Source organism: Trichechus manatus, unplaced genomic scaffold (genome assembly GCF_000243295.1).
Source record: "Trichechus manatus latirostris isolate Lorelei unplaced genomic scaffold, TriManLat1.0 scaffold00035, whole genome shotgun sequence".
Taxonomy (NCBI): domain Eukaryota; kingdom Metazoa; phylum Chordata; class Mammalia; order Sirenia; family Trichechidae; genus Trichechus; species Trichechus manatus.
Genome location: NW_004443971.1, coordinates 8,661,293 through 8,688,601, shown reverse-complemented (window position 1 = coordinate 8,688,601; position 27,309 = coordinate 8,661,293). Strand labels below are relative to the sequence as shown.

Sequence of the window (27,309 nt, the reverse complement as noted above, 5' to 3'; positions counted from 1 at the left end):
CGTGGTAAAACCAAAAAACTTGTAAGGAATTCAGCTCAACTGACTGCCTATTGTACAAGGGGAGTGTTGGCTACAGAAATGAGATGCTTGAACAGATCAGAGTCTAGAGCAGTGGTTCTGAACCTTTTGGGCATCAAGTGGTCCCTCTGGGTATTTGGAAGCATGAGCCCTCTCTCAGGTAAATGATCACAAAATCTGGCACACAATTTCAGGGAGTTCATGGACCCACTGAAGACCAACTAGAGACCCCTTCCATGAATTCCAGGTTAAGAAGTTCAGGACTGAAGAAGGCATCTGTTGTATAAGACTCTGCACTGTCACAAAGCTGTCAACTTGGAGCCACATCACAAATTTACCATTGCTGGTGGCAGTGTGCCGAAGCTGGGGAAGAAGCTCTGTCATACAGAAACCCATGTCCTAGTGGGCTTCTATCATTTCTCATTTCTAGCTAGCCTAAATTCTGCTGCAATTAAGGGCCAATTCTTTCTTCTGTTGCTGAACTGATGACAGCTGGGTTGTTTCCTATATGAATAACCTTTCAGAGACATGAAGGAACTATTTCTGGCTTAGAGGTTAATAGGTATAGGAACAGATGAGCAAGAGGTTAATAGTAGGAACAGATGAGCAAGAGTCATGGAATAGTTGGTCAAGGGGCTTTAAAAACAGGAAGGCCCCACATCTGTGAACTTTAAATGGGCTGTGCTGCCTTGAAAGCAGGGGAGGAACCAAATAATTAAAACCACATGAATGGAAAAGGCACTCCACTGTCGATTGAAAACGCTTCCGACTTGAAAACTTCGTGCAACATTTAAACTAAGTGGAGGATAAAAAGAAATCAGATTTAGATTATAATAAAAATTTATTTTGGTAAAGAATTATATTTTTTATTAGCAAAAGCTGAAACCGCTCATATAAATTACCAGCCCCGAGCTTGGATTTCCGCTGGATCCACCGCATGAAACAAGAGTCTGTCACTTCTTCTTGCCAGGTTTGGGGGCTTTTTCAAGGCCTTGGATATGTTTTCGAGGGAGCTGATACTCGTCTACAATCCAAAAAGCAGAAACCCCTCAGCGGAAGGGCCCAGGTTCCCATCCTCCTGCCCCTCCGCCGCTTCCCCTTGGCCTCACACTCTCACGCGGTGGCCCCGGCCCCCGTGGGCCCCGATCCGCACAGCTAACCTGATCCTGTGCTCATCCCTGCTGTCAAGCCTCTGTTCAGACCATTTCCTGCTGCTCTTCTAACCCAGCTCAAAACTCAGCTTCTCAGGGAAGCCTCACGGGAAGGACTACGTATCGCTATACCTCAAGGCCAAAGTGTGCATTTCAGCAATTTCCACAGTGATAAAACACTTTCTAGGTGGACCTCAGGCAAGTAACATTTTCTCGTGAGAAGACAGTGTGTGTGTGCCTGTGTCAATCATGTGTACTTCTGTTTTCCTCAATATTTCTTCTTGGCACCTCACTGGGGTTCTTCTCATAAAGGGGCTCAACCCTAGACGCTAACTGGTGGGTCCTGCCTTGGGCCAAGCAATAAGTTTGCTTACTGAGCATTTACTATGTGCCAAGCACTAAGGATGAAAAAGGATGAATAAGGCCAGGTCTGTGCCCTCAAGGAGCTCAGCCTAGCAGGAGGTTCAGACATGAGTAGAAATTAACCCATTGCAGACACCACCAGAAACATGAACATCACTGGAAAGGCCTATATTAGCAATTTTTATATGCTGATTTAGGGTCACAAGGAAAAGTGAGACATGCTCCAGGGCCGGTTTCATGTGACCCCCTGAGCTGGGCCAATGAACCTCTAAGGTCAGGCAGACTCAGGTCACATGTACGGGCACTCTGGGCGAGGGAACGGCCCAGGCAGAGACTTGCCGCGTGGCAGTGCATGTGTAGCTGAGGACGGGCATGGAGACCAGCATGGCTGAGGCCTGGCCAGCGGTGGGGCTGCCCAGACAGCCGGGCAGAAGACTGGGGCCAGCCCGGAAGGGTCTTGTTTGTTGAGGTCAGGAGTTTATTCTCAAGGCACTGAAGAGACAAAGTTTTTGAGAGGGGTTGATGTGATCACATTGGCTTTAGAAAGCTGCCTCAGGCCAAGATGTGGAGGATAGTTTGAACTGAGGACAAGCTGGAGGCTGGGAGAGCCGGGGTTGGTGAAAAGAACTCAAGCTTGAGAGTGTGACAGCGAAGTTCAGAGCCCAGCCAGAGCACTCAACAGCTGATCTCAGGGCAGGGTACTGAGCCTCTCTGAACCTGTTTCCTCGTCTGCAACCCTGAGCTAACAGTTCCCGGTGTTGTTACGATCAAGAGAGACCACGTCCCTGAAAAGCTCAGCAAGGTGCCCAGCACAGAGGGTACTCAACAGCGTTCACAAAGGGAAGATGAGGACGGAAGTGGCTCGAATAGCATGGTGGAGAGAGCTCTGCACTCAGGATTGAAGGACGTGGCTCAAACACTGGCTCCACCCCTCGCCAGCTGGCAGCATCCCCCACCCTCTCACTTCCCTCATCTATGAAATGAGGACAATAATCCCCATCTTACTGTTCTCATGGGTTTGTAGAGTTTGAGATGGGACAGAACCTGGTAAAAACTTTATATGCAATATATAAAGTGGTTCTTTGATAACTGGGCTGAGGTGAGTTGGCAGGAAGATCTTTGCCAAATTAGACCAATGCCTCTTCTTCTCAGAGGGGGCGCTCACCGAGCAGCAGCTGGCTGAGGTGGTGGACCTGGTTTCCCTGGATCTGGACCTGCAGGCTGTCCTTGGCCCCAGGGGCAGGAGTGACGGTGGTGCTCGCCTGGCACCGCTGCTGGAGGATGGCGGCCACCGAGCACGGGTCCAGCCCATAGGCCTCCAAGTTCCGGACTATGGTCACCTGAGAAGAGAGTCGGGACAGAAGGCGGATGGTGGCTGCGGCAGGGCACCCCTCACCCCACCCCAGGGCCTTCCGGACAAGCTGCCTTGGCAGCCGCCTCCCTCTGTTCTCTGAAGTCTCACCATGCCTATAACCATGGTGCCTGTTCATCTAAATAACTTACCTTTGTGCTTCTAAGTTGATTCAGTCTACCCCATCCAATATATGTGTTAGATATCCCAGCCAATATTACACGTACTTAAACAATTTTTTATTATGGAGAATTTAAAACAAAAATGAAGTAAAATAGTACAATAACTCCCCCGTGTCTACTATCTACTCTCAACAATTATCAACTCATGGCCAACCTTGATTCATCTATATCCCATCCATACCCCACTCCCATATTACTTCATAGCAAAGACATCAGATCATTTTGTCTATAAATACGATAAACGAAGAAAAGATTCAAGTTGTCGAGGATTTCCCTTTACTTGGATCCATAATCAACACCCATGGAAGCAGTCAAGAAATCAAAGGACATATTGCATTGGGCAAATCTGCTGCAAAAGGCCTCTTTAAAGTGTTGAAAAGCAAAGATGTCACTTTGAAGAGTCAGATGCGCTGACCCAAACCATGGTATTTTCAATCGCCTCATATGCATTCCAAAGCTGGACAATAAAAAAGGAAGACCAAAGAAGAATTGATGCATTTGAATTATGGTGTTGGTGAAGAATATTAAATATACCATGGACTGCCAGAAGAATGAACACATCTGTCCTGGAAGAAGTACAGCCAGAATGCTCCTCACAAGTGAGGATGGAGAGACTTCATCTCACGTACTTGGGACGTGTTATCAGGAGGGACCAGGCCCTGGAGAAGGACATTATGCTTGGTAAAGTAGACAGTCAGCAAAAAAGAAGAAGACCCTCAATGACATGGATTGACACAGTGGCTGCAACAATGGGCTCAAACATAGCAACAACTGTGAGGACAGCACCGGACTGGGCAGTGTCTCATTCTGTTGTAGATAGGGTCGCTATGAGTCGGGACCGACTTGACAGCACCTAACAACAACAACATAAACATTTCAGTATAATCTCTAAAAGATAAGGGCTCTTTTTAACCAAAAAACAAAGCCAATATCACCCCTAAAAATAAATTAACAATAATTCCTTATGATCAAGTATTCAATCAGCAACACATGCATTTTTCTGTTACTCATCAACTTTACAAATAAGTATGTGACTTCGAGATAAAAAAAGTACAACATTAATACTTTTCAAAAACACAATTCTCCTCTTATTGCTTTAAAATAAGTTCTCTTTCACTCATTACTAGAGATGGTAAAGGGGTGCGTGGGAGGGTTGCTATCAATAAAATCTTAAAAAGTTCCAAGTTACCCCAGGCATGTCAAGGGACTCTATAACCAGAGAATCTTAGAATCAACAGGAAATTAGAGGTCACATTTGTGCCAACCCTGTACCTGATGCAAGAACGCTTAAAAACTCAAGAAATAGTAGCTACTGCTAATCATTATGAAGGTTATTATTACTGTTGTCATTTATTGAATGCTTATCTGCCAAAGTACTGTTCTAAGCGCTCACCCATGTAAATTCCTTCATTTGATTCTCACAATGCCTTACAGTGTAGGTACTATCTCCATTTTCAACATTAGGAAACCCGGGCAAAAAAAAAAAAAAAAAAGATTAGGTATACAACAACAGACACATAGACCAATGGAACAGAATTGAGAATACGCAAGTAAATCTGTCTAGCTATAAACAGCTGATCTTCAACTAAGGGTTGAAGTCCATTCAATGGGGAAGAGGTAGTCTCTTTAACAGATGGTGCTGGCAAAACTGGACATCCATTTGCAGAAAAATGAAGCAGGATCCATACCTCATGGCATATACAAAAACTAACTCAAAATGGATCAAAGACCTCAATGTTAAACCTAAAACTATAAAGTTCCTGGAAGATAACACGGGGAAAAAGCTAGGGGTCCTAATTTATGGCATAAATACACTATCAAACTTAACTAAACATGCACAAACAACAGAAGATAAACTAGATAACCGGGACTTCCTTAAAATTAAACACTTATGCTCATCAAAAGACTTTACCAAAAGAGTAAAAAAAGAACCTACAGACTGGGAAAAAAATTTTGGCCACAACACATACAGAAAACTTCAACACCTCAACAACAAAAAGACAAGCCAATCAAAAAATGGGCAAAGGACATGAGCAGACACTTCACCAAAGAGACATTAAGGTGACTAACAAACACACGAAGAGATGCTCATGACCATCAACCATTAGAGAGATGCAAATCAAAACTACAATGAGATACCATCTCACCCCTGCAAAAATGGCACTGATCAAAAAACAGAAAACAATAAATGCTGGTGAGGTTGTGGGGAGATTGGAACTCTTATACACTGTTGGTGGGAATGTGAAATGGTACAACCATTTTGGAAAATGATATGGCACTTCTTCAAAAAGCTACAAACAGAAGTACCATATGATCCAGCAATTCCACTCCTAGGAATATATCCTAGAGAAATAAGAGCCATCACATGAATAGACCTATGCATACCCATGTTCATTATAGCACTGTTCACGATAGCAAAAAGATGTAAACAACCTAAATGTCCATCAACAGACAAATGGATAAACAAAATGTGGTGCATACACACAATGGAATACTATGCAAGGATAAAGAATAATAATGAGTCTGCGAAACATCTTACAACACGGATGAATCTGGAGGAAACTGTGCTAAATGAAATAAGTCAATCACAAAAGGACAAATATTGTATGACACCACTTTTATAAAAAGTCAAGAATAGGTTTATATACAGAAAGCAACAGTCTTTGATGGTTAACAGGGATGCGAGGAGGATGCAGGGAGAATCACTTACTAGACAGTAGACACATGCTAATTCTAGTGAAGGGAAAGGCAATACACAATATAGGGGAAGTCAGCACAACCTGACCAAGGTAAATGAAGACCCTGAGAGATACACAAGAAGAAAGGACACCTACGGTTAATGCTGTAATACATACAATTCTGCAACAACAGTAATAACAACCAAAAATTGACAGCAATGGGTAGCAGTGGTACATAGGTAGATAAGTATGCTATATAGGTGTGGGAGGGCATATGGGAGTACATGCGTGTGCATATATAGATATAGTTGTGGGCATTTGTATGTGCTATATATCTGTTCATATATATAATAGAGCACATAGGAGGCACAGTTATGGAAACTTCTGAGACATCCAAAAAACTTGTGGGATTGAGTTACTGGGCTTGAAGACTCAGGACTACAGTCTCAGGGAACATCTAGGGCAACCGGCATAACACAGTTCATAAAGTTCTACATCCTGGTTTGGTGAGTAGTGTGTGGGGTCTTAAAAGCTTACAAGTGGCCATCTAAGATACAACTATTGGTCTCCTCTGGTCTGGAGCAAAGAAGAGTGAAGGAAACCAAAGATTCAAGGAAACAATTAGCAACAGGACTAAAGGTCCACATGAACCACAGCCTCCTCTAGCCTGAGACCAGAAGAACTAGCCAGCTACCACTAACGACTGCTCCGACGAGGGACACAATAGAAGGTCCCAGTTAGAATGGAAGAAAAATGTAGAGCAAAACTCAAATTCATAAAAAAGACCAGACTTACTGGACTGACAGAGAGTGCAGGAACGCTAGAGACTATCGCCCTAAGATACTCTTTTAACCTGGAACTGAAGCCACTCCCGGAGACCACCTTTCAGCCAAATAATAGAATGGACTATAAAATAAAAAATAACACCCATGAGGAACGTGCTCTTTAGAACAATCAACCATACGAGACCAAACAGGCAACATTTGCCCAAAAAGGAAGATAAGAAGGGGCAGGGAAACTGGATGGATGGAAATGGGGAAGGCAGGGTAGAAATGGGGAGAGTACTGACACATTGCGGGGATTGCAACCAATGTCACGGAATAATATGTGTATGAACTGCTGAATGAGAAACTAATTTGCTGTGTAAAATTTCACCTAAAATACAATAAAATGTTCAAAAAAAGATGAGGTAACTTGCTCAAGGTCAAGCATCGATGTGAGTGTCTAATTCACAGCCCATGCTTTTAACAGTACACTAATAGAAAGTTCTTTACTTCAAACCAAAGTCTATCTGTCTGGGACTTCCACCCCTAATCCTAGTTGTGTCTTCTCAGGCATACAGAATAAGTGCAATCCCCTCCCAGAGGACAGCTTTTCACACACTTGAGGGCTGATGTAGTTTGTTCCCTACGACTTCTTGTTGCCAGGCTAACCACACTCAGTTCCTTCAGCAATTCTTTACACACTGTTTTCACTGAGCAAGGCCCAAGAGGTAACAGAATTTGTAAGAGTTGAAAGTCCATAGCACAATTGTTAGAAAAAAATAAAAATAAAATCTCGTTTACTTTTGGAGCCAAGCTCGAGGAAGTTCCCTAGCACAAAATTCTAGAGGGCAGAGATGGGGTCAGCTTCACCTGTTCTGCACAGGGCCCATCCCAATCACACAAACATGGGTGTTTCATAAACAACCTTTGAGGTGTCTGAGGCCAATCTAAAAACCTCCAATCACGTTAGAGAGACAAGAACTTAGCAGGGACATTAAATCACCACCCTGAAACACTGTGTCTTTAAAAATTACCTTTTTATTAGACGCTCTCTGTGCTAGGATGATGTCAATTGGACAGATTTTTCCTTTCTTCACAATGGGCTCTTGTCCGGGAAAGGTCACCTGATAGGCAGGCTGCAGTTTTTCCAAACATCTGAAACAAGGGTGTTAATGAGTTGAAGACTGATAAAGCCATTTTCTCCTACCCCACTACCATCAGGCAGTTGGGTATAAGCTGATCTTGCAGGGCAGGGGTTCACAACCTTGGCTGCACATTGTCGTTGTTAGTTGCCATCATGTCGGCTCTGACTCACGGTGGCCCCACGTATAACAGAACGGAACACTGCCCGGTCCTGTGCCATCCTCACGATCGTTGCTATGTTTGAGCCCACTGTTTTGGCCACTGTGCAATCCATCTCCTTGACGGTCTTCCTCTTTTTCGCTGACCCTCTGTCTTACCAAGCATGATGTCCTTCTCCAGGGATTGGTCCCTCCTGATAACATGTCCAAAGTAAGTGAGATGAAATCTTGCCATCCCTGCTTCTAAGAAGCATTCTGGTTGTACCTCTTCCAAGATAGATTGTTCTCTCTTCTGGCGGTCCATGGTATGTTCAATATTCTACACCATCACCATAATTCAAATGCGTCAATCCTTCTTCAGTCTTCCTTTTTCATTGTCCAGCTTTCGCATGCACATGAGGCAATTAAAAATACCATGGCTTGGATCAGGCGCACCTTAGTCCTCAAAGTGACATCTTTGCTTTTCAACACTTTAAAGAGGTCTTTTGCTGCAGATTTGCCCAATGCAATGCATCCTTTGATTTCTTGGCTGCTGCTTCCATGGGCGTTGACTGTGGATCCAAGTAGAATGAAATCGTTGACAACTTCAATTTTTCCTCCGTTTATCATGATGTTGCTAATTGGTCCAGATGCACGTTAGAATCATTCAGATCACCTAGGGAGCAGCAGTCTAGGCCAATTAAATCAGAATTTCTGGAGGTAAGATCCAGGCAGAGATACTTTTAAAGCCCTCCAGATGATTCCAAATTGCAGCCAAGGTTGAGACCCACTGATGCAGGGAAGCGACATGAGTGACTTAAGCAGTGGGCACTGCCCACTGGCCCGTCTTCTGAGATCTGCCCAGTCTGTGTGTGGACATTATCCTGCCTGTCTCAGAATTTCACCTTATCCAGCCTACTGTCTCCAAGTACTGCTTCGTATCTGTGGCCCATTTCAATTATCAATCACCTTTACCGCAAACAATTTCTACCTTTTATCTGACCAGATTTTCTCTTGCTATCATATGTATTAGGGTTGGCAAACTTTTTCTCTAAGGGGCCATAATAAATATTTCAGGCTTTACACCCCATATGGTCTCTATTGCAACTACTCAGCTCTGCCATGCAGCACAAGAGCAGCCCAGACAATCTGTAACTGAACGCGTGTGGCTGTGTGCCAGGAAAGTGGATTTGGTCCACGAGCTGTAGTTTGCCTACTCCTGATATAAATCATTTTCAATTATGATTCTGTGGAAAAGAAGGAGTATTGAAAATCCATTCTTTGAAGACTTCAAGGCAATCTCCCCCCTCCCCCCGCATCCTTCTTTTTGCTTCTAAATCTTTCTGAAATTCTTATTTTTAACGAAATCTTCCTTTTCTTTTGTCCTCTCAAGTTCTCCTGCATTGTGTTGACTCAAGCTGTACCAAATACTCTCCACATCAGAATTAGTCAAGACTGTGTTTACACATGACACGGATTATGGAAAGAAGGTCAGAGACTAAGATATTGACGACAGAAAGTTGAATGCAAAAGATATTAAGGGAAGGGAGCAGACCTGTCCCAGCCCCCGGTACCTGGTCAGGAGACTGTCCCACGGGAGCTTCAGGACTGTGTGCTTCTCGTTTTTCTCTAAGATGCAGTCACACAGGACGGGATCTAACTTCACGAGGCTAAAAGGGAAAGAGGAGGCAATAAAGAAATTTATGACTCACCCCTTCTGACCCAAGGGCCAACTCAGGGTTCATCTCTTTTCATGTCCTTTATAGTCATCAGGATCATGATCAATTATGGGACCACAGCCCCTCAAGTAGTGCACCCTATGGATGGGAGGCACAAGGACACTTTCCTAGAAGGATTAGCAGGCGGTGTAGGGGAAGGTGTGATGGGATAAATCAGGAGACCAGCATCCTTGGTTCAGTTCTGCCACTACTAACCATGTGATCACAGGCAATTAGGCGTAGTGCTTAAGAGCTCGGCTGCTAACTAAAAGGTCGGCAGTTCAAATCCACCAGCCACTCCTTGGAAACCCTATGGGGCAGTTCTACTCTGTACTACAGGGTCACTATGAGTCGGATCCGACTCGATGGCACCTAACAACAGCAAGGAAGGGGGAGGACCTATAAGAAGGGAAGGGGAAATCTATCATATGAGGGTGTTAGATTAGGCCAGTAGTTCCCAACTCTTTGATCATAAGGATGTTGTCTTTTTAAAGTAAAAAAATTAATGGAACCCCCTTCACTTGGTAGTTGAACTTCTGTATCCACTTATTAAGAAAATAGAGAACATGAAAAAGCTATGATGACTTCAGTAAAATTTTAAAAGTAAGTTTGCATTTTATGCCTCACAACAGCATTTGCATTTGGAAAGCAGTAGTGGCCACATGTGCGATGGTATTTATTCAGTCTATCGTCAGTGTTTACAGCACACGTGGATGTCAACACTCTAGGCAGTAACCCTTGGTACTCGCAGCCCTGATGGGGAAACCACCACCTCGGTTATCTCTAAAGCGCTGGGGTGTTCTACGCCCCTCGCCCCAGAGATCCTCCACATGCGTCTGAGCAAGTCGGATGGTGGTCCTCCACCTCATCCACTCACTTTTTGTTGTCTGCATCCACCAGGTCATTGTTCTTGGCATAGTTAATGATGATCGTTCGGACCTCACTGCCCTCGAGGAAGCTCCCCTTCCTAGGGAGGAGAAGTGGCGGGGATTAGTTCATGCTGTGTCTGCAGACAGACTGCCAACACCAGGCCTCACTCCCCACTCAGAAGGGCGCTTGCCTCGACTCTCCAGCCTCTGTTCTCTGCCCTTTTCCTGACTGAGCAGGACTGTGTGTCACGGGCAGAATAGGGAGAAACCTACTCTCTCATTCTGTTTAGTCCAGAGAAGCTCCCCAGGGGAAGGAGGCTTGAAGCTGGAGTCAGGAGAAAGGGAGAGAGGGCAGGGGCGGGGCCGGCTGGCTGGTCAGAAGAGCGCGCCACTCAGGCAAGGGGACTGCAGGCCAGGACACCGGCGGGCAGAGAAGGGCTGTTCTCCAAACTCACTTGTGGCCAGACTCCTGGAAGAGCAGGGTCATGCCGGCTGGGACACAGTAGAGGGATCTGATATCTGGAGGGTGGTAGGGCTGTTCCCTGCTACCCTCCTGGATAGGCTGGGAGGCCAGGGAGGGTTCGGGTGTGATGAAAGATGTGATCCTAAAACCCAGCAGAAGGAAAGAAAAAACCACATTTTACCCTAGTGTCTAGGCAATCCCCAGTCTGTGGCCCAGGTGCCCTGGGGCCAGCTAAGCTAGCGACTGGCCTGCTGCACTCACCTCGGGTGCTTCCAGTCCACAGCCACAATGCTCTCCACCCCTTTGCTCAGCTCCTTCACCTGTATAATCTGCTCCTGCTGCATGTGCTGCAGGAACTTAGAGAGCTACAGGAGAGAGGGACCTCATGGGTTCACACACATCCTGCACACCTATGATGTGCCAGAGACCCAGCTGGGCAGGCACTGTGCAGGGATACAAGACAGCCCCCGCCTCATCGCACCAGGAAATGGGAGGTCCCCACCCTGAGGGCCGGGGGAGAGAAGCTGCCCCTTTCAGGGCTCGAGTCAGATACAAAGGGTCAAAGGGGAGGAAGGACTGGGTGCCCACCCAGCTGCCTCAGCCCTCAAAGTCCTCCACCTCCTCACATCTGAAACAAAAAGCTTCATTCTGGCCTGAGGCCTGCAGATGGGGCTTCCCCAGCCTCCCCCCATCACGTTGTGTGTGCCCCTCTCTGTCCACAACTCTGTGCGGGTCTGCGAAGAAGGTGCCTGCTTACCTTTTTGTAGCTTGACTTCTTTATGTCCAGCTGTTGTCCTTCAGGGCTGGTGGCAGATGGAAAAGGCAAGTTAAGCTCGCAAAGCAGTAGTGGCGGGGGCTGCTTGGTGCTGACGGGAGGACCTTTTTCCTCAGCCTTCTTCCCCCACTTTCAGAGAGGCCACCATCCCAGAACTCTCTGCCCCATGGTGGCATCAGATGGGAAGCAGACCCTGAGACACTAGGTGAGCCAACAGAGCTTTCTGTGAAGATGGAATGTTCTCTCGGAGCTCTCCAACAGCCACTAACTACATGTGACTATTAAGCACTTGAAATGTGACTGTGACTGAAGAACTGAATTTTAAATTTTATTTAATTTAAATTAATTTAAATGTAAACAGTCACATGTGGCTAGTGGCAACCATACTGGATATAGCGCTAGATTCTTCTCAAACTAGATAAACTTCTGTGGCCTCAAAAGCTCCACTTCAAGGTGAACCTTTCCAACACCAAGCCCACCATGAGCAGCCAGGCCCTAGAGCAGGGCTCAGCAAACTCCATCCTTGGGCCAAATCTGGCTATGCCCATTCATCTGTGTATCATCTATGGTTGTGTTAGTGCTACAACAGCAGGGAAGAGTCGTTACAACAGAGATTATATGGTCTGCTAAGCCTAAAATACTCACTATCTATCTGGCCTTTAACACAGAAATACTATGCTGACCCTTGCCCTAGAGGAATTAGTTTTGGGGGGAGGTACCTGATGAAAGTTATACTCTTTCCCGCTCCTAAGAACTTACATCTCCACTCAAAACGTGGCATGCAACAGCAGTGGGACGCACAGCGAGACCCTCTAGAACCCACTCCTGGTTAAGAACTTCTATCCTAGAGAACAGTCCATGAGCAAAGGCCTCACTCCCCCTTTACCAGTTACTTCCAACCCAGCAAGGCTAGGACAGATCACCAGGTATTCCACCACACGCTCCAGACCCCACACGTGTGCAGGATGCCTTAAAGGAGCCCACAAGGAAATAGGAAGAGAGTTACATTAAAACCACTTCAAAAACACAGAGCAAGATTCTCAAAAAGAATAATATTTATCGAGCATTTATTATCTGTCAGACTATTTAATCTTTACAGCAATCTATGAGTACTGAAAAGCAGGGCTCAGAGAAGTCTGGTGACTAGTTCAAGTTCGCCCTGCTCAAACACCCTAGGGAGCTGGCATCAGAGCCCAGAAGTACCTGCCTTCCAAATTCAAGTTCTATCCACATGTAACACTGCCTTTCCTGGTGGCCTGTGTTGGGGCTGGGGTGTATCCTCCTGATACAACCTAATCTGACCCACCTGCTTTTCAGGAAAAGTTTGGGGGAGGGGGGTTGGTATTAACTGTGAATGTTCTAGAAGAAGCTTCCCAACAAAGAGGCTGCCCTTGGGACACTTCCCGTAAGGACGTGCTGCCCCATTCATGACAGGAGCCCAGAACCACTGCGGCAGAGGCAGAGTTCAGAGAATCTTGGATCCTCTGTGGACAACCTTGTCCAGAGACTTTCCTCAACATCCTCTCACTGACTAGAATTTAAGTTTTTAACAACCAGGACCTAATTTATTTGCCACTCCACTCTTTCCACTGACCCCTGCCCTACAGCAAGCAATCAGGCACACACCATTTCCACAGCATGTCCCTCAACCAACCCCCCCATCAGCCCTGTCCTATCCTACTGCCCAGGACGAAGTGAGACCCAGTCCCTGGCCCCACCCCACATCGGTCCCTTCCATACCAGCAGGAGAACATGTGGCTGCCAAGGAAAGTGCTGGTGAGTAAAGGGAGGTCAGCTTTTCTGACCCGGCTCTTCAAAGCATGCAAGAAGCATCGCTGTAAGAGTTCATCCATTTGCTCTGCAAAGGAAAGATGAAAAACCACAGCCTTCCTGAGGGACGCAGAGCGCCTGGTACAAAACAGAAAGCCCCCTGCCCACTCCCACCCCTTCCTCACCTCCTTGACTCCAGGAGGAGCCCATTCCCTGGTACCAAAGCCCCCAGACGCTTCTGAACACTGAGTGTTTAAAGACAGCTGATCCCAGAGAAGGGGCCAAACCACAAAGTCCCACCAAGCTAAAAGGGTTCACCCAGAGAAGTCAGAGCCAGAAGAAATATTACGGGCTCAGAAGCTGGAAATACTCCAAATGCAAGGGCAGACAGACACCCAGGGAGACACAACGTATGTGGAAAAGACTCCCAGGCGAGAGGTCAAAGGGCCGCTGGCCCACCCTCACCCAAACGAAGGGCTTTCCCTCCTCTCCTGGAGCTTCAGTGCCACTCCAGTCAGAGGCAGCAGAGCACGCTGGTCTCCCAGAGTGAAGGGGGGGACAGCCTTCTGCTCTCACAGCTGTACCATGAAGGGCCTTGCTGCCCGCGCTGTCTTGGTTCAGGACCCCAACACTGGTGTCTTCTGAGGCTTCTGATAGGGCCTTCTCGCCACGCAGCTGAAGAACCTCCCCATTCTCCTCATCCACTCCCTTCAGATGCAGGTGCCTCATGTCTTCGTGCAGGCCGGGGTCCACCAGGACACAGCCTTTCTCTTCACTGAGATCTGGGGGACTGACGGCCAGTGGAGCAATGGAAGGTGGAGAGGACCTGTCTCCAGATTTCCTGGAAAAAACTCATGTCAAAAACACCAAGCAGCAGCCACAAGACTCCCCAATCCTGGTAGTCCAGAGACCACTACTCCCCAGCCTGGTAGTCCAGAGACTACTACTCCCCAACCTGGTAGTCCAGAGACTACTACTCCCCAACCTGGTAGTCCAGAGACTACTACTCCCCAACCTGGTAGTCCAGAGACTACTACTCCCCAGCCTGGTAGTCCAGAGACTACTACTCCCCAACCTGGTAGTCCAGAGACAGTAAGAGCCACCAGGTAGGAAGTCCAGCGGGGAGCAAAGAGCCTGTGCTCTTCTCAACTCCATTTTCAATGCTGGGCCCAGAAAAGTTCCGTGCCTCTGTTTCCTCATCTCTGAGATGGGAAGAATAATTATTGCCTACTCCCTCTCTCAAAGGAATAACAATGTTATTAATGACACCCTGAGCTAGAGAAAGATAAAAGAAGAAGCATTAAAGAGCACTCCCCAAAAGTATCCCTTTCATGAGTTAAAAATAATAAAACTACTTTGACTTAAATAACAAAATTAGGATAGCAAATGCATCTATAGTACCAGTTTGGTGAAATACAAACTGAAGCCTCAGAGCATGTAATAAAATACAAACACCTGAACTGTTCAAGGCCTGCAAAATCAGATGCTTCTGTGTTAAATCAAAATGCCATCTAACTTGTAGAAATTACCATGGTTTTATACCATCATGTTTTAGGAAGACAGAAAAAAAAAAGAAAAAGCAATGCCACATAGCAGAGCATGCAGAGAGGTAAAAGCAAAAAGCTTTGTCTCAGCTGAGTTTATGTAGGTCAAACCAAGTTTTAACTAATAGCTAAGGAAGGCATATTAGTATTATTAATAGCAAGGCCAAAGTGTATGTTGAGGCTATTCTGATAGAGTAAATACCATAAATATTAAAAGAAAAAAAAGGGGGGGGGCGGTGACTGTGGCAGCTGCTGATAAAACAACTTAGACACCGTGACCTTGACTGCTGTACCTGGACTGATAGAAAACACGGCGCTACAAGACAGCAGTAATCAGCCCTCCAGGACTTGCGAATACACAGGCTAGCGAGGCTGTACCTCCAGCAAAGTAGGACTTGGCGAATATTTGTTAAAAGAATAAATCCAAGACTGGGCTAGAAAAATCTAAGTCCGAATCTATACCAATAGGCCACAACCCTCGGCCAAAAGATCTGATATACCGCTTTTAAGAAAAGTACTGTTTACTATTTTAGTAAAATGAAAATAATCAGAAAATAAACTGGTATATGGCTCTAGAAAAGGAACTGTTACAATGAGAAAGTGGTACCTCCATGATGAGGAGGAGACATGGAGTGTGAAGACTGAATGACATAAAGGCAGCCAGGTTATCATCCTGGGGCCTGAGGATCTACCCCGCTTTGATTTGGACTCAGAGGTGAAAATTCCAGAACTCTCCTTATGGGGCCAGGAGATGCCTGAAATGAGGGTAGATAAGGCCAGACTGGCGAGAGCTATAAAATAAAAAGAATATTGCCACCCTGAGGGGCAGAGCAGACAATCCCTCAAGTCTTCTTCCAGGTCTAAGACTCTACAATTAACCAAAAAATAATCAAAGTTCTCTCTAATTTCTTGTTCAAAAAGGCAAAAAAGAAAAACTGCTGCCTCCACGTCTGGTAAGGAAACTAGTCTTGAAGATCAGCAACTTTCGGAAGGACCAGGCCAGGACAAAGCTCTCACCTCTGTCTCAGCCCCGGGCTTTCTCCACCCTGCCAGGTCTCTGTAAAATCAGATACCCTGTGATTCCTGGGTACCCACCACAAGTGGTCCTGGTAAGTGTGCAGCACAGAGAAGCCCCTTCCCCTCAGGCCTGAGGTCAGCATCTCAGCTGTGGACATGGCAGCTACTCCAACGGCAACGGGGGCCCTAAGAAGAAGGGGGCCAGAGGGCAGGTCAGGAGTCTCCCGGGAAGGCACACGTTACAGCCATCTCTCACACACGTGGTAAAAGCTCCGTGGCTACAGATCTCAAGTATCCACTTGTATCACAAAACTAAACTCAGTCCAGTCTCAATTTTCTTCAGATTACCCACAGGCATTACTTTCAAAAATCCCTTGACCAAACATTAACTTTTTGTATAAGTAACCCGTCTACTGCCATTCTCACTGTCTTTGTTGGTTTCCTATTATGAATTAGCCCAACAGAAATTTGGAAGGCAAGTTCCTTTTCTTTAGTTCCAAAACCATAAATTACCTCCCCTACCTTTTCGTCCACGGGAGAAAAGACCTTGGTGATCTGCTTCCGTAAAGATTACAGCCTAGAAAACTCTGTGGGGCAATTCTACTCTGTCACATGGGGTCGCTATGAGCTGAAAATCGACTCGACGGCCCCAAACAATAGCGACAATGAACACTTTAAATATGGCATAGCCATCCTACAGGGAGGTTCAGAAAGGAAGTCATTCACGCTCTCTAAGTTCGCCTGAGAGATTCCACAGGAGAGGGAAGAGATCAACTGGAAGCCAACCAGAGTGGTTCCATCTGACTTGGCTCTTTATAACACGGCTTACTCTGTAGAACTCTTGAGCTAACAACTCCCAAAGCCCACGTGAACAATCTCTGTAGCCTAGTGTTACTCAAACATTGATCACATACTACCTGTATGGATAGGTGTCCGGCTAAATAACAATGGAGGAACACACGAACCCCACAAGGTAAGGGTCCAAGAAAAAGATTCAAGGGCAGAATTCCCAACACCTAAACTTATAATTTTTTGCTAAAGCTGCTAGCTCCACTGGAAGCCCAGAGGTCAGTTCCTGCCACGGAAACTCTGAAGCTGGTTTCTCCTCCAGTTCTTAGGAGAGGAGTCTTTTTCTTCCACCCCCATTAGGGTCAGTGGCTCAAGAACTCCAAAGTCACAAAAACATAGTAAACGTGACTTGTATTGTTAACAACCCCTTGCACCCTTACCCCTGCCACAAACCACCCCTGGGCTCCATCCCATACACACTGTAAACGCCCAACTGAGCAGGCCAAATGCCCATTTATCTGGTTGTCTCCTCTCCTGGATAGAACACTGGAGGAAAAAAAAAATGACATACTATTCTTTTCAACTGCAATTTTTGCTATATGTAAAAGGAGGAGACATTTCTAGGTGTTTGTTTCCAAAATCTTCAAGAAAATGGGATAATGGGAGTGGCAAAAATAAGATCTTTAAACACTGGCCCCTCCCATGTCTACAATCTCTCTTTTCTTCCCTCTCAAAACAGCAATGAGATGACACTGTTCTCTCATTTGGATAAACAAATGAAAATGAGCCCTCAAGTCCAGTGTTGGTGGGCGTGGAGAAATAGGTCCCAGATGCCCTACAGGTGGGAGTGAAAGGTGGCACAGCCTTTTGACAGGCAACAGAAAATATGCATAATCTTCAAACCAACAGTTTCACTTTTTAGTATCTACTCTACAAAAATGCTGGCACCTTATCTCTAGAAGCGTCAATAAGATATTGTTTGCAATAGAGACAAACTGGAGGCAACTTCAGAGCCCGCCAGGAGAGGCCCTCTTCCATCAACCAGACGCCAAGGAGAAGAATTCAGCAGATCTGTGTGCTGACATGGGAAATGCCAACACTATATTAACTTATAAAAACAATACATATTACCACGGCCTCCACCACACCGAGTCTGGTACAACTAGATGGTGCCCAGCTACCACCAACGACTGCTCTGACAGGGATCACAATAGAGGGTCCCAGACAAAGCTAGAGAAAAATGTACAACAAAACTCTAACTCACAAAAAAAATACCAGAATTACTGGCCTGACAGAGATTGGAGAAACCCCGAGAGTATGGCTCCCAGACACTTTTAGCTCTGTAATGAAGTCGCTCCCGAGGTTCACCCTTCAGCCAAAGATTAGACAGGCCCATAAAACAAAACGAGACTAAAGGGGCACAACAGCCCAGGGACAAGCACGGGAAGGCAAGAGGGGACAGAAATGCTGGTAATAGGGAACCCAAGATACAGAAGGGAGAGTGTTGACATGCCGTGGGGTTGTTAACCAATGTCATAAAACAATATGTGCACAACTTTAATGAAAAGCTAGTTTGGTCTGTAAACCTTCATCTAAAGTACAATAAAAAAAAAAAAAGAAAAAAATACATATATAATATAATTCTGTTTGTTTTATTTTTAAACATGCATACTTATGTGCACATGTATGTATGCAATAAGAAGGTCAGCAAGGATACCCATCAAATAATACTTTTACAAGAGGAAGGCTGTGGGTAAGTGGACTTCTGATTTTTTTAGAATTGTTCATACGATCACTTCCTAAAAGCAGCAGCAAAGTGGTGATGGTTGAACAACAACAAGTCATTGTAAATGGGTGAATTGTAGGGTGTATGAATTATATCTCAATAAAGCCACTAAAAATAATTAAAGATTCACGATGATGATGACAGGAAAAAGTGTCAAGGTCATGACAAACAAGGAAAGACTTTGAAAATGTCACAGATTGAAGGAGACATGACAACTAAATGCAAATATGGTGCCCTAGACAGGCTCCTTGAACAGAAAAGGGTCATTACGGGTAGTCCCCAGCTTATGACATATTCAAGTTATGATGAACTGCATTTAATGACCATACTTTTTTTTTATGATTTGTGTATTTTTTATGTATGTATTAAAATATATCTGTACATTTATATGTAATGTTTCCAGCCCCAAGAGACAAATAAAGATCAGATTTATAAAGACATAAATAATAAAAGGCAATAATAATAAAACCTAAAAAAAAAAAAGAAAAAAAAAAAATGAGGTATTTGACTTACATCAGAACTGACTTACGACAGAGTCGTTGGTACGGAACCCCGTCGTAAGTGGGGGACTATCTGTAGTGGAAAAACTGGGGAGAAATAGGAATGAAGTCTGTAATTTAGTTAACACTAATGTACCAATGTTAATTTCGCAGTTTTGATAACTGGACCATGGTTATAAAACATGTTACCACACAGGGGAAGCTGGGTGAAGGGCACATGGGAACTCTCTGTACTGTCTTTGCAACTCTTCTCTAAGTCTAAAATTATTTTAAAATAAAAAGTTAAAACAAACAAACAAAAAAGCAGCAGCAGCAACGGCAAATACATCCTCCCAGATGTGCGGGAACCCCACGAGTTCGTTGCAATTCCTCCAATGGCCCACTCTCCGCTTCTTCCAGAAGAAAGAAGATATTTCTTCTTTCGATACTTTGTGGATATGCTTTAGGAGTTGTCATTCTCCCTTTTACCTAAGCTTTCCCCCCCGAGTGTGGCTGGCTGGCACAGTACCTGTTCCCCACCAAGGCAATGGCACAGAGGTCACCCTTCTGTACTGGAGGCAGACCAGCAGGGGGCACCACTAGTCCCGGTAGCATCAAATCTGCAGCAAACAAAACAAACGCATCACAATCCACATTCTGCTTCCCTATAATGTCTCATTTTACTTCATCCTTGGTTTCTTCATTCACTCAACAAGCAAACATCTATTAAGTATCAACTCCTGTTATTCATAAAGAAAATGAAAAACGGCAACCTGAGTATCAGACCTTCTCCCTTTGGGGTACACGTGGTCAAACAAGTGGCGGGCTATGCATCCCATACCATGATCTATCTTGTCCTGGTTTTCTGAATTCAGCCTATGGGCTCGAAGTACCGCACGTGGCAGTTCGCACAGTACTTTCACATCACTTATTTAAGCCTGACGATGGGTCAGACACTCAGACAGCTCATGGAACCAGCAAAGTGAGAGATGTAACAACACAAGGAGAATACTCCATTTTTCAACTGTTTGAACAAACGCAGGGAACAGTTTTACTTCTTAAATCGGTTGGTCCTTTCTAAGCCGATTTCAGCCAACAGACAGAAGATAGGAAAATCCTCTTACCTGCTCCCCCCGCCAGCTTCTCCAGTACCGGAGGCCATGTTGTGAAGGTTGGTAGAAGATCTGGATATGACCACAGAGTGTACACTGCCCAAAAGAGACCCAGAAGACACTTACTACGAGAAACTCAATCTCCTAGGGAGCTGGCAGAGCAAAACACGATGGTCACTTTAGTCAGGATACAGAAAGGGAATTCAACTTAAAGCTAAAGCGAAGACTGTGAGGCAGTGCTCAGAGAGGTTGCGTTCTCGAGCAAGGTGGAGACCTAAGAAACTGGGTGTCACTTGAGACTTGGGGGCACCTACTGTTCCACCTGGACTCGCACAGAAAAAGGCCACAGCGAATAAAAGTGGGGCAGGGACTCAATGAGGCTCCCATTTATTACCTCAAAAGCAAGTAATCTAAGAACAGGTATCCAGCCTGTAAGAAACTTCAAAACTTTCCCATGTTTATTCTTTTTATTCCTTCTATTTCCATAGTGATTAGTGAAACCCTTAGAACAAAAAGAGTTTGTGTTTGTCCTCAGCTACAGCAGCGGGTGGCGGGGCGGGGTGCGGGGAGCAGCCTAAGGAGACTGCCTTGCACTGCAGCAGCCAGGCCTAGGGAAGAAAAGCCCCAAGCGACAAAGGTGTCTATGACCAATAAGGAAAGCAAAGACCCCCAGAGAGCCAGCCAAGGCCTAAGAAAGATCGCTGTCAGATCCTTACTGAAGTACATCGCTAAGACAGCTGGGTAGGGAGCGTAATTAAGATAGCTTTTTCCCCGCTGGGGATAGTTTTAAGAAGCATTTTTCACATGCTCTGAAAATCCACCCTTTTCAAGAAACCTGCTCTATCTATCCCTAGTTAACCCACTATAAACTCCTCAGCCACTGCTCCTTCATCTCAGAATATCCTTCGTAACCACTCTCTCCTGTGTTAGCCCTTTTTTTATCCCTCCTATAGCAGCTATGGAAACCCCAGTGGCACAGTGGTTAAGAGTTCAGCTGTTAACCAAAAGGTTGGCAGTTCGAATCCACTAGGCACTCCTTGGGAATCCTATGGGGCAGTTCTACTCTGTCCTATAGGGTCACTACGAGTTGGAATTGACTTGACAGCAATGGGTTGTTTTGGGTTTTTTATAGCAGCTTTTGGTCTTGAAAGAACCAATTCTAGAAACACATGGGTGCTGGGACACATATACCCGTGACATTTTCGGCCCCTGGAGGTTTACTGGCAGGCATTTGAGCCACTTTAGTACGTTCTGGTGTCATGGTGGATACTGGTACAACTGCCTAAAAAACAAGGAAGTTGGTCTGTGCCACATTTGAGTGCTGAGAGCCACGTGTATGAGGGGATGCTTCCCGTAGGAGTGACTGTGTAAAACTTTTGTGTCTTTTAGCTTCTGTAAAGCGAGATAAGGCTTGCAAGCATGTTTACTATTTCCTTTGTTACTAGGAAGGTGCGGTTACTGGCATTCAGAAATATTTAAGTAAATGAGCTATTTTGGGGGTGCAGTTTGCGATACACTTCCTGGGCCATGGGACTGATATGTACCGTGTGTGTGATGTGCTTCAAGGAACATGAGACAACCTGGCTACGACTGGCTTCACAAACTACGCCCCATTATCAATGCTCAACGGACGTCGAAAAGGAAGTGTACGTGCCATCAAGTACCGTGGTGGCTGATGAAAGCACGGTGCCGTTCAAGGGCCATTCATCAATAAAGCAGCACATGCCAATAAAGCCTGTCAAGTGAAGATGCAAAGTTTGGTGCCTGGCTGACTCAAAGACTGTCTCTGTAAGTGACTTTGAAATCTATGCTGAGAATAACGTCGTGGGCAATGACTCATCACTCTCTCTCAGTGAGACTGTTGTGCTTGGACTATGCAACCCATACAACCATTCCCACAGGCTCATTGGCTTCGACCATTTCTTTACCTCCTATTGATTGATGAAAACCACACACTACAAGCGACTGTTTGCTATGAGCATAGTACGACTAACTCAAAAGGGCCTACCAGAAATGCTGAGATGTAAACATAAATTATGGCAGGAAGAATCTAAGTTTTGTACGAAGGGATATGTGTTGGCAGTTAAGCGGCAGGACAATAAACTTGTGACAGTTTTGTCCACATTCTACACTCCAAAGGACATCACTACTGTCAAAAGGAAGAACAAAGACGGCCCCTCCTCAGTAACTGCATGCCCAAAAGCAGTTGAACAATACAATGCAATTATGGGAGGAGTGGACCCTTCTGACCAGATGTGCAAAAGGTATGCAATCTGAAGGCACTCTCACAGATGGTGGCATCGACCGCTGTATTTCCTTACTGACATGGCCACTGTAAAGTTTTATAATGTTGAAATGTAACAAGAGAGGCGAACGCAACCAAATGTCTCTCAGGATCACACTTATGAGACTGCTTGCTGTAGCCTGGGAAACCAAAAGCAGAGGAAGACCCTCCTATGTTGCCGGGAGAAACTCTGGATCCAGCAGGGTGCCAAATAATGTCTCATTTAGTAAGGATGGAGAGCATGTCCTGGTCAAGACAAGCAGTGGGCGATACAGAGAATGCAGCACTCAGAAGAAGCAAACTTGAACAACAATTATGTGCAGAATGTGTAGTGCCTTTATGTGTCACCCCATGTTTTCTAGTTTCACTAATCAAACTGATAACATACATGTGCAGCACAAGTGCCGTGTTTATTTAGAATTTCATGTGTATTTTGGAAAGTTGAGTACGATATTTTACGGCTCAAGTGTAACCAGGAAGTGTGATGCACTTCCTGAGCCATGGTACCAACACGTACTACGTTTGTGATGTACTTCATGGAACACAGTATCAATATGGACTGCTTGCAACTGGCACCCTATTTAAAAAACAAAAACAAAAAAAACCAACAATGATTCAACATCCATTCCATTAGCGAAAAAAACATAGTATCACCAAAAAATTCTAAAAGTAATAATTCATCTATGAAAGGGTTAACAACGTTATCAGGAGATTTCGTGTTTGTTTGTTTTATGGGAGGCAAGTAAGGGAAGAAAGAGAGAGGAGCAGATGTCAGGCAAGGACTAGTAACAGCCATCTCTATCCTATTGCCATACCTGTCGGATACAGATTTTTCTCCAGTTCAAACAGGATGGGGTTACCACCACTCACGTACACAGTCACTGCATCCCCTTTGTGAGCATACAGCTTCACAACGTTCAGCTCTTCCTTTCCAGGTACTAACTCAGAGGCTTGATCAGTTCCAATGCTGGGGAAAGCAGCTGTCACATCAGCCCGAAGTTTTCTCCTGCAGAAAACACACCAACACCAGGCATGAATGCTGCCCGGGCAGTGGATAAGAGCTACAGCTGCTAACCAAAAGGTCAGCAGTTCAAATCCACCAGCCACTCCTTGGAAACCCTATGGGGCAGTTCTACTCTGTCCTGTAGGGTCGCTATGAGTCGGAATCGGCTTGATGGCATAACAACAGCAGAAGGATTCACTATAAAATCATGATGGCTAAGAAGACTACCTGATTTCTGATGCCCTGTTCTCACATATCTTCCAAAGTACCCCATTCTCTTTCTCATCCATTGTCTTATCTGTCTCACAAATTCCTGGGGCAAGTTTTTCCATTTTACAGGGAAGGAAACCGAGGCCCAGTGAGCAACCCAAGTTAGCCTGACATAGGAAAACTGAGCTCTGCCTTCCTGACTTCATGCTTTGTCCTTGGATCCACTCATTTCTCATATACGCTTGGCAAATCTGTCAACTCATGATTAAATAGCTATACCAGGGGCACCAAGGATGACAACTATAGAATAATAGAACACTGGCACAAAATTCCCAACGCGATGTCTGCATGTGGGGCACCGTCTGAACATACACAGTTCTCCTTACCACCGGTGCCTTATCCTGTGCACCTCGCCCTCAAGCTTTCTCTCCTGCCAGAAGTAATCACTGGACACTTTTCTCCGTAAACTTATACTTCTCGGTGCCCCATCTGATCCCTCCCACGGGGCTCTAGGCTCTTCGGAGGGCAAGGACATGTATTCCTTGTTTTCTGCATCCTCCAAACCGAAGGCTGTAAATCATGACAGAAGCAGACTGCCACATCTTTCTCCCGCGGAGCGCTGGTGGGTTCAAACTGCTGAACTTTCTGTTAGCGGCCAAGCGCTTTAACCACTGCGTCACCAGGGCTCCTTTGCATCCTCCACAACACCTTAAATAGTCTGCAGTTAATTAACACTGACTGAATTGCTTTTTGACTCACTAGAATATTTAAAAGATAGCCAGGGAAAAAAAACCGGCCCCGTCTCCTCCCTCACCCTCAAAATGTGTCTAACCCATTCCTGCTCCCTCGGGTCCCTTCCCCGACTGCACCCTCGACCTCTGCCTCAGGTCGGCCGACCGAATCGAAGGAGGGCTCTGACGCAGCCAGGCCCCCTGAGATGTCTGGATGCCCTGGTGGGCAGCGCAGGCCCTTTCCCTCCCTCACCTGTCTGACCCCTTGATGGCCGTGTTGGACTTGACCCGAAAGGCCTTGGCAAACATGTCGGCTGGCGTGACCCGGGGGAAGACTAGAAGAGCACGGAAGCCAGAGGCTCAGAAAAGCGAGGGCGCGGTAGCTCCCCGGCACGCAACACTGGCAGCAGCCATGCTGGGGACCGGCCGGGAAAAAGGGGCCGGCTGGAAACTCAGACCGCGATGCTTCGCGGCTGTTGCCGCTGTGGAGGCCGCGGCCGCCCCTAGCGGCGAGGACGGGAATTGAAGGGGCGGAGCCCGGTAAAGGCGAGGCGGGGCGGGGCGGGGCGAGGCGGGGCGGGGCCCGGAAGAGGCGGGGCGGAGTCCGCGCCCTGTTTGGACCGGGCGTCCTTTCCACCGCAGTGGTGTACGTCTGTGGGAGCAGGGAAAGTTTGTGCCTGTGTAGTAACCCCCTGCGCCAACAGCGCTTCAGTTCATTTCCGCTCCTTCAGTTAGTGCGTTGAGTGAAAGCTCTGCCAACTCCCATTCCATTCAATTTAGTTCAATTCTACAATAATTAATTGTACTTTTGTGTTTTATTAAACATGTGGGCTTCTTGAATGCTTTTCTTAAAGACTTTTCTAAGATCTTTACATCTTATAAGGAGCCCTGGTGGTTCAGTAGTTAAGCGCATGGCTGCTAAGCAACTGGTGGGTTGTTGGAACCCACCAGCTGCTTCACGGGAGAAAGATGTGGCAGTTGGCTTCCTTAAAGATTAGAAACTCTATGAGGCAGTTCTACTCTGTCCTACAGGGTCGACTCGGAATAGACCCCAGGGCAATGCGTATAGTATTGTTGTTAGGTGCAGTGGAGTTGGTTCCAACTCATAGAGACCCTACGTACAACACAAGGAAACACCGTCAGCTCCTGTGCCATCCTCACAATCATTGCTATGTTTGAACCCATTATTTCTGCCACTGTGTCAATCCATCTCATTGAGGGTCTTCCTCTTTTTCGCTGATCTGCTTTACCAAGAAAGATATTCTTCTCCAGGGACTGGTCCCTGTTGATAACATGTCCAAAACACGTGAGACAAAGTCTCACCATCCTCACTTTCAAGGAGCAATCTGGCTGTGCTTCTTTCAAGACGGATGTGTTCGTTCTTCTGGCAGTCCATGGTATATTCAATATTCTTCACCAACACCTTAGTTCGAAGGCATCGATTCTTCTTCAGTCTTCCTTATTCATTGTCCAGCTTTCCCGTACATATGAGGCAACTGAATATACCATGGCTTGGGTCAGGGACACCTTAGTCCTTAAACTCACATATTTGCTTTTTAATACTTTAAAGAGGTCTTTTGCGGGAGATTTGCCCAATGCAATACGTTGTTTCATTTCTTGACTGCTGCTTCCATGGGCATTGATTGTAGATTCAAGAAAAATTAAATCCTTGACAACTTCAATATTTTCTCCCTTTCTCATGATATTGCTTATTGGTCCAGTTGTGAGGATTTTTGTTTTCTTTATGTTGAGGTGTAATCCATACCGAAGGCTGTGGTCTTTGATCTTCATCAGTAAGTACTTCAAGTCCTCTTCATTTTCAGCAAGCAAGGTTGTATAATCTGCATACTGTAGGTTGTTAATGAGTCTTTCTCCAATCCTGATGCCCCGTTCTTCTTCATACAGTCCAACTTCTCGGATTATTTGCTCATCATACAGACTGAATAAGTATGGCGAAAGGATACAACCCTGACACACACCTTCCTTGACTTTAAACCACACAGTATCCCCTTCTTCTGTTTAAATGACTGCTTCTTGGCCTATGTACAGGTTCCTCATGAGCACAATTAAGTGTTCTGGAATTCCCATTCTTCCCAATGTTACCCATATTTTATTATGATCCACACAGTCCAATGCCTTTGCATAGTCAATAAAACACAGGTAAACATCTTTCTAGTATTCTCTGCTTTCAGCCAAGATCCATCTGACATTAGCAATGATAGTCCTCATTCCACATTCTCTTCTGAATCCAGCCTAACTCTCTAGCAGGTCCTTGTCGATTTACTCCTGCAACCGCTTCTGAATTATCTTCAGCAAAATTTTACTTGCGTATGATATTAATGATATTCTTCAATAATTTCTACATTCTGTTGGACCCCCTTTTCTCTGGAATGGGCACAGATATGGATCTCTTCTAGTCGACTGGCCAGGTAGCTGTCTTCCAAGTTTCTTGGCATAGACAAGGGAACATTTCCAGTGCTGCATCCATTTGTTGAAACATCTCAATTGGTATACCACCAGTTCCTGGAGCCTTGTTTTTCACCAAAGCCTTCAGGGCAGCTTGGAATTCTTCCTTCAGTACCATCAGTTCTTGATCATATGCTACCTCCTAAAATGGTTGAACATCAACCATTTCTTTTTGGTACATTGACTGTGTATTCCTTCCATCTTCTTTTGATGCTTCCTGCGTCGTTTAATATTTTCCATGTAGAATCTTTCAATACTGCAACTCAAGGCTTGAATTTTTTCTTCAGCCCTTCCGGTTTGAGAAATGCTGAGCGTGTTCTTCCCTTTTGGTTTTTTATCTCCAGGTCTTTGCACATTTCATTATAATACTTTACTTTGTCTTCTTGAGCTGCCCTTTGAAATCTTCTGTTCCAGTTTATTATAAGCCAGAGGCCTCAGCTAGGATTTCTCCTCCCTTTTTAAAATTTACATGGGGTGATGATATTAACAGGGAATCCACTCTTGCC

The 27,309-nt window shown here is 45.5% G+C and overlaps 1 protein-coding gene across 1 annotated transcript; it reads right to left on the bottom strand.

Moving 5' to 3' along the window:
• Nucleotides 1–840: 840 nt before the first annotated feature.
• EIF2D (eukaryotic translation initiation factor 2D) lies at nt 841–24,773 on the bottom strand. The gene is made up of 15 exons (XM_004375206.3): nt 24,591–24,773; nt 23,209–23,399; nt 20,122–20,205; nt 19,527–19,617; nt 16,022–16,129; nt 13,967–14,223; nt 13,353–13,470; nt 11,595–11,640; nt 11,099–11,202; nt 10,830–10,979; nt 10,383–10,472; nt 9,362–9,457; nt 7,542–7,662; nt 2,698–2,872; nt 841–1,042 (listed from the first exon to the last, which is right to left on the bottom strand). Exons 1-15 carry the CDS (start codon nt 24,644–24,646, stop codon nt 972–974), a joined length of 1,758 nt encoding a protein of 585 aa, XP_004375263.1. The 5' UTR covers nt 24,647–24,773; the 3' UTR covers nt 841–971.
• Between the last annotated feature and the right edge of the window lie 2,536 nt (nt 24,774–27,309).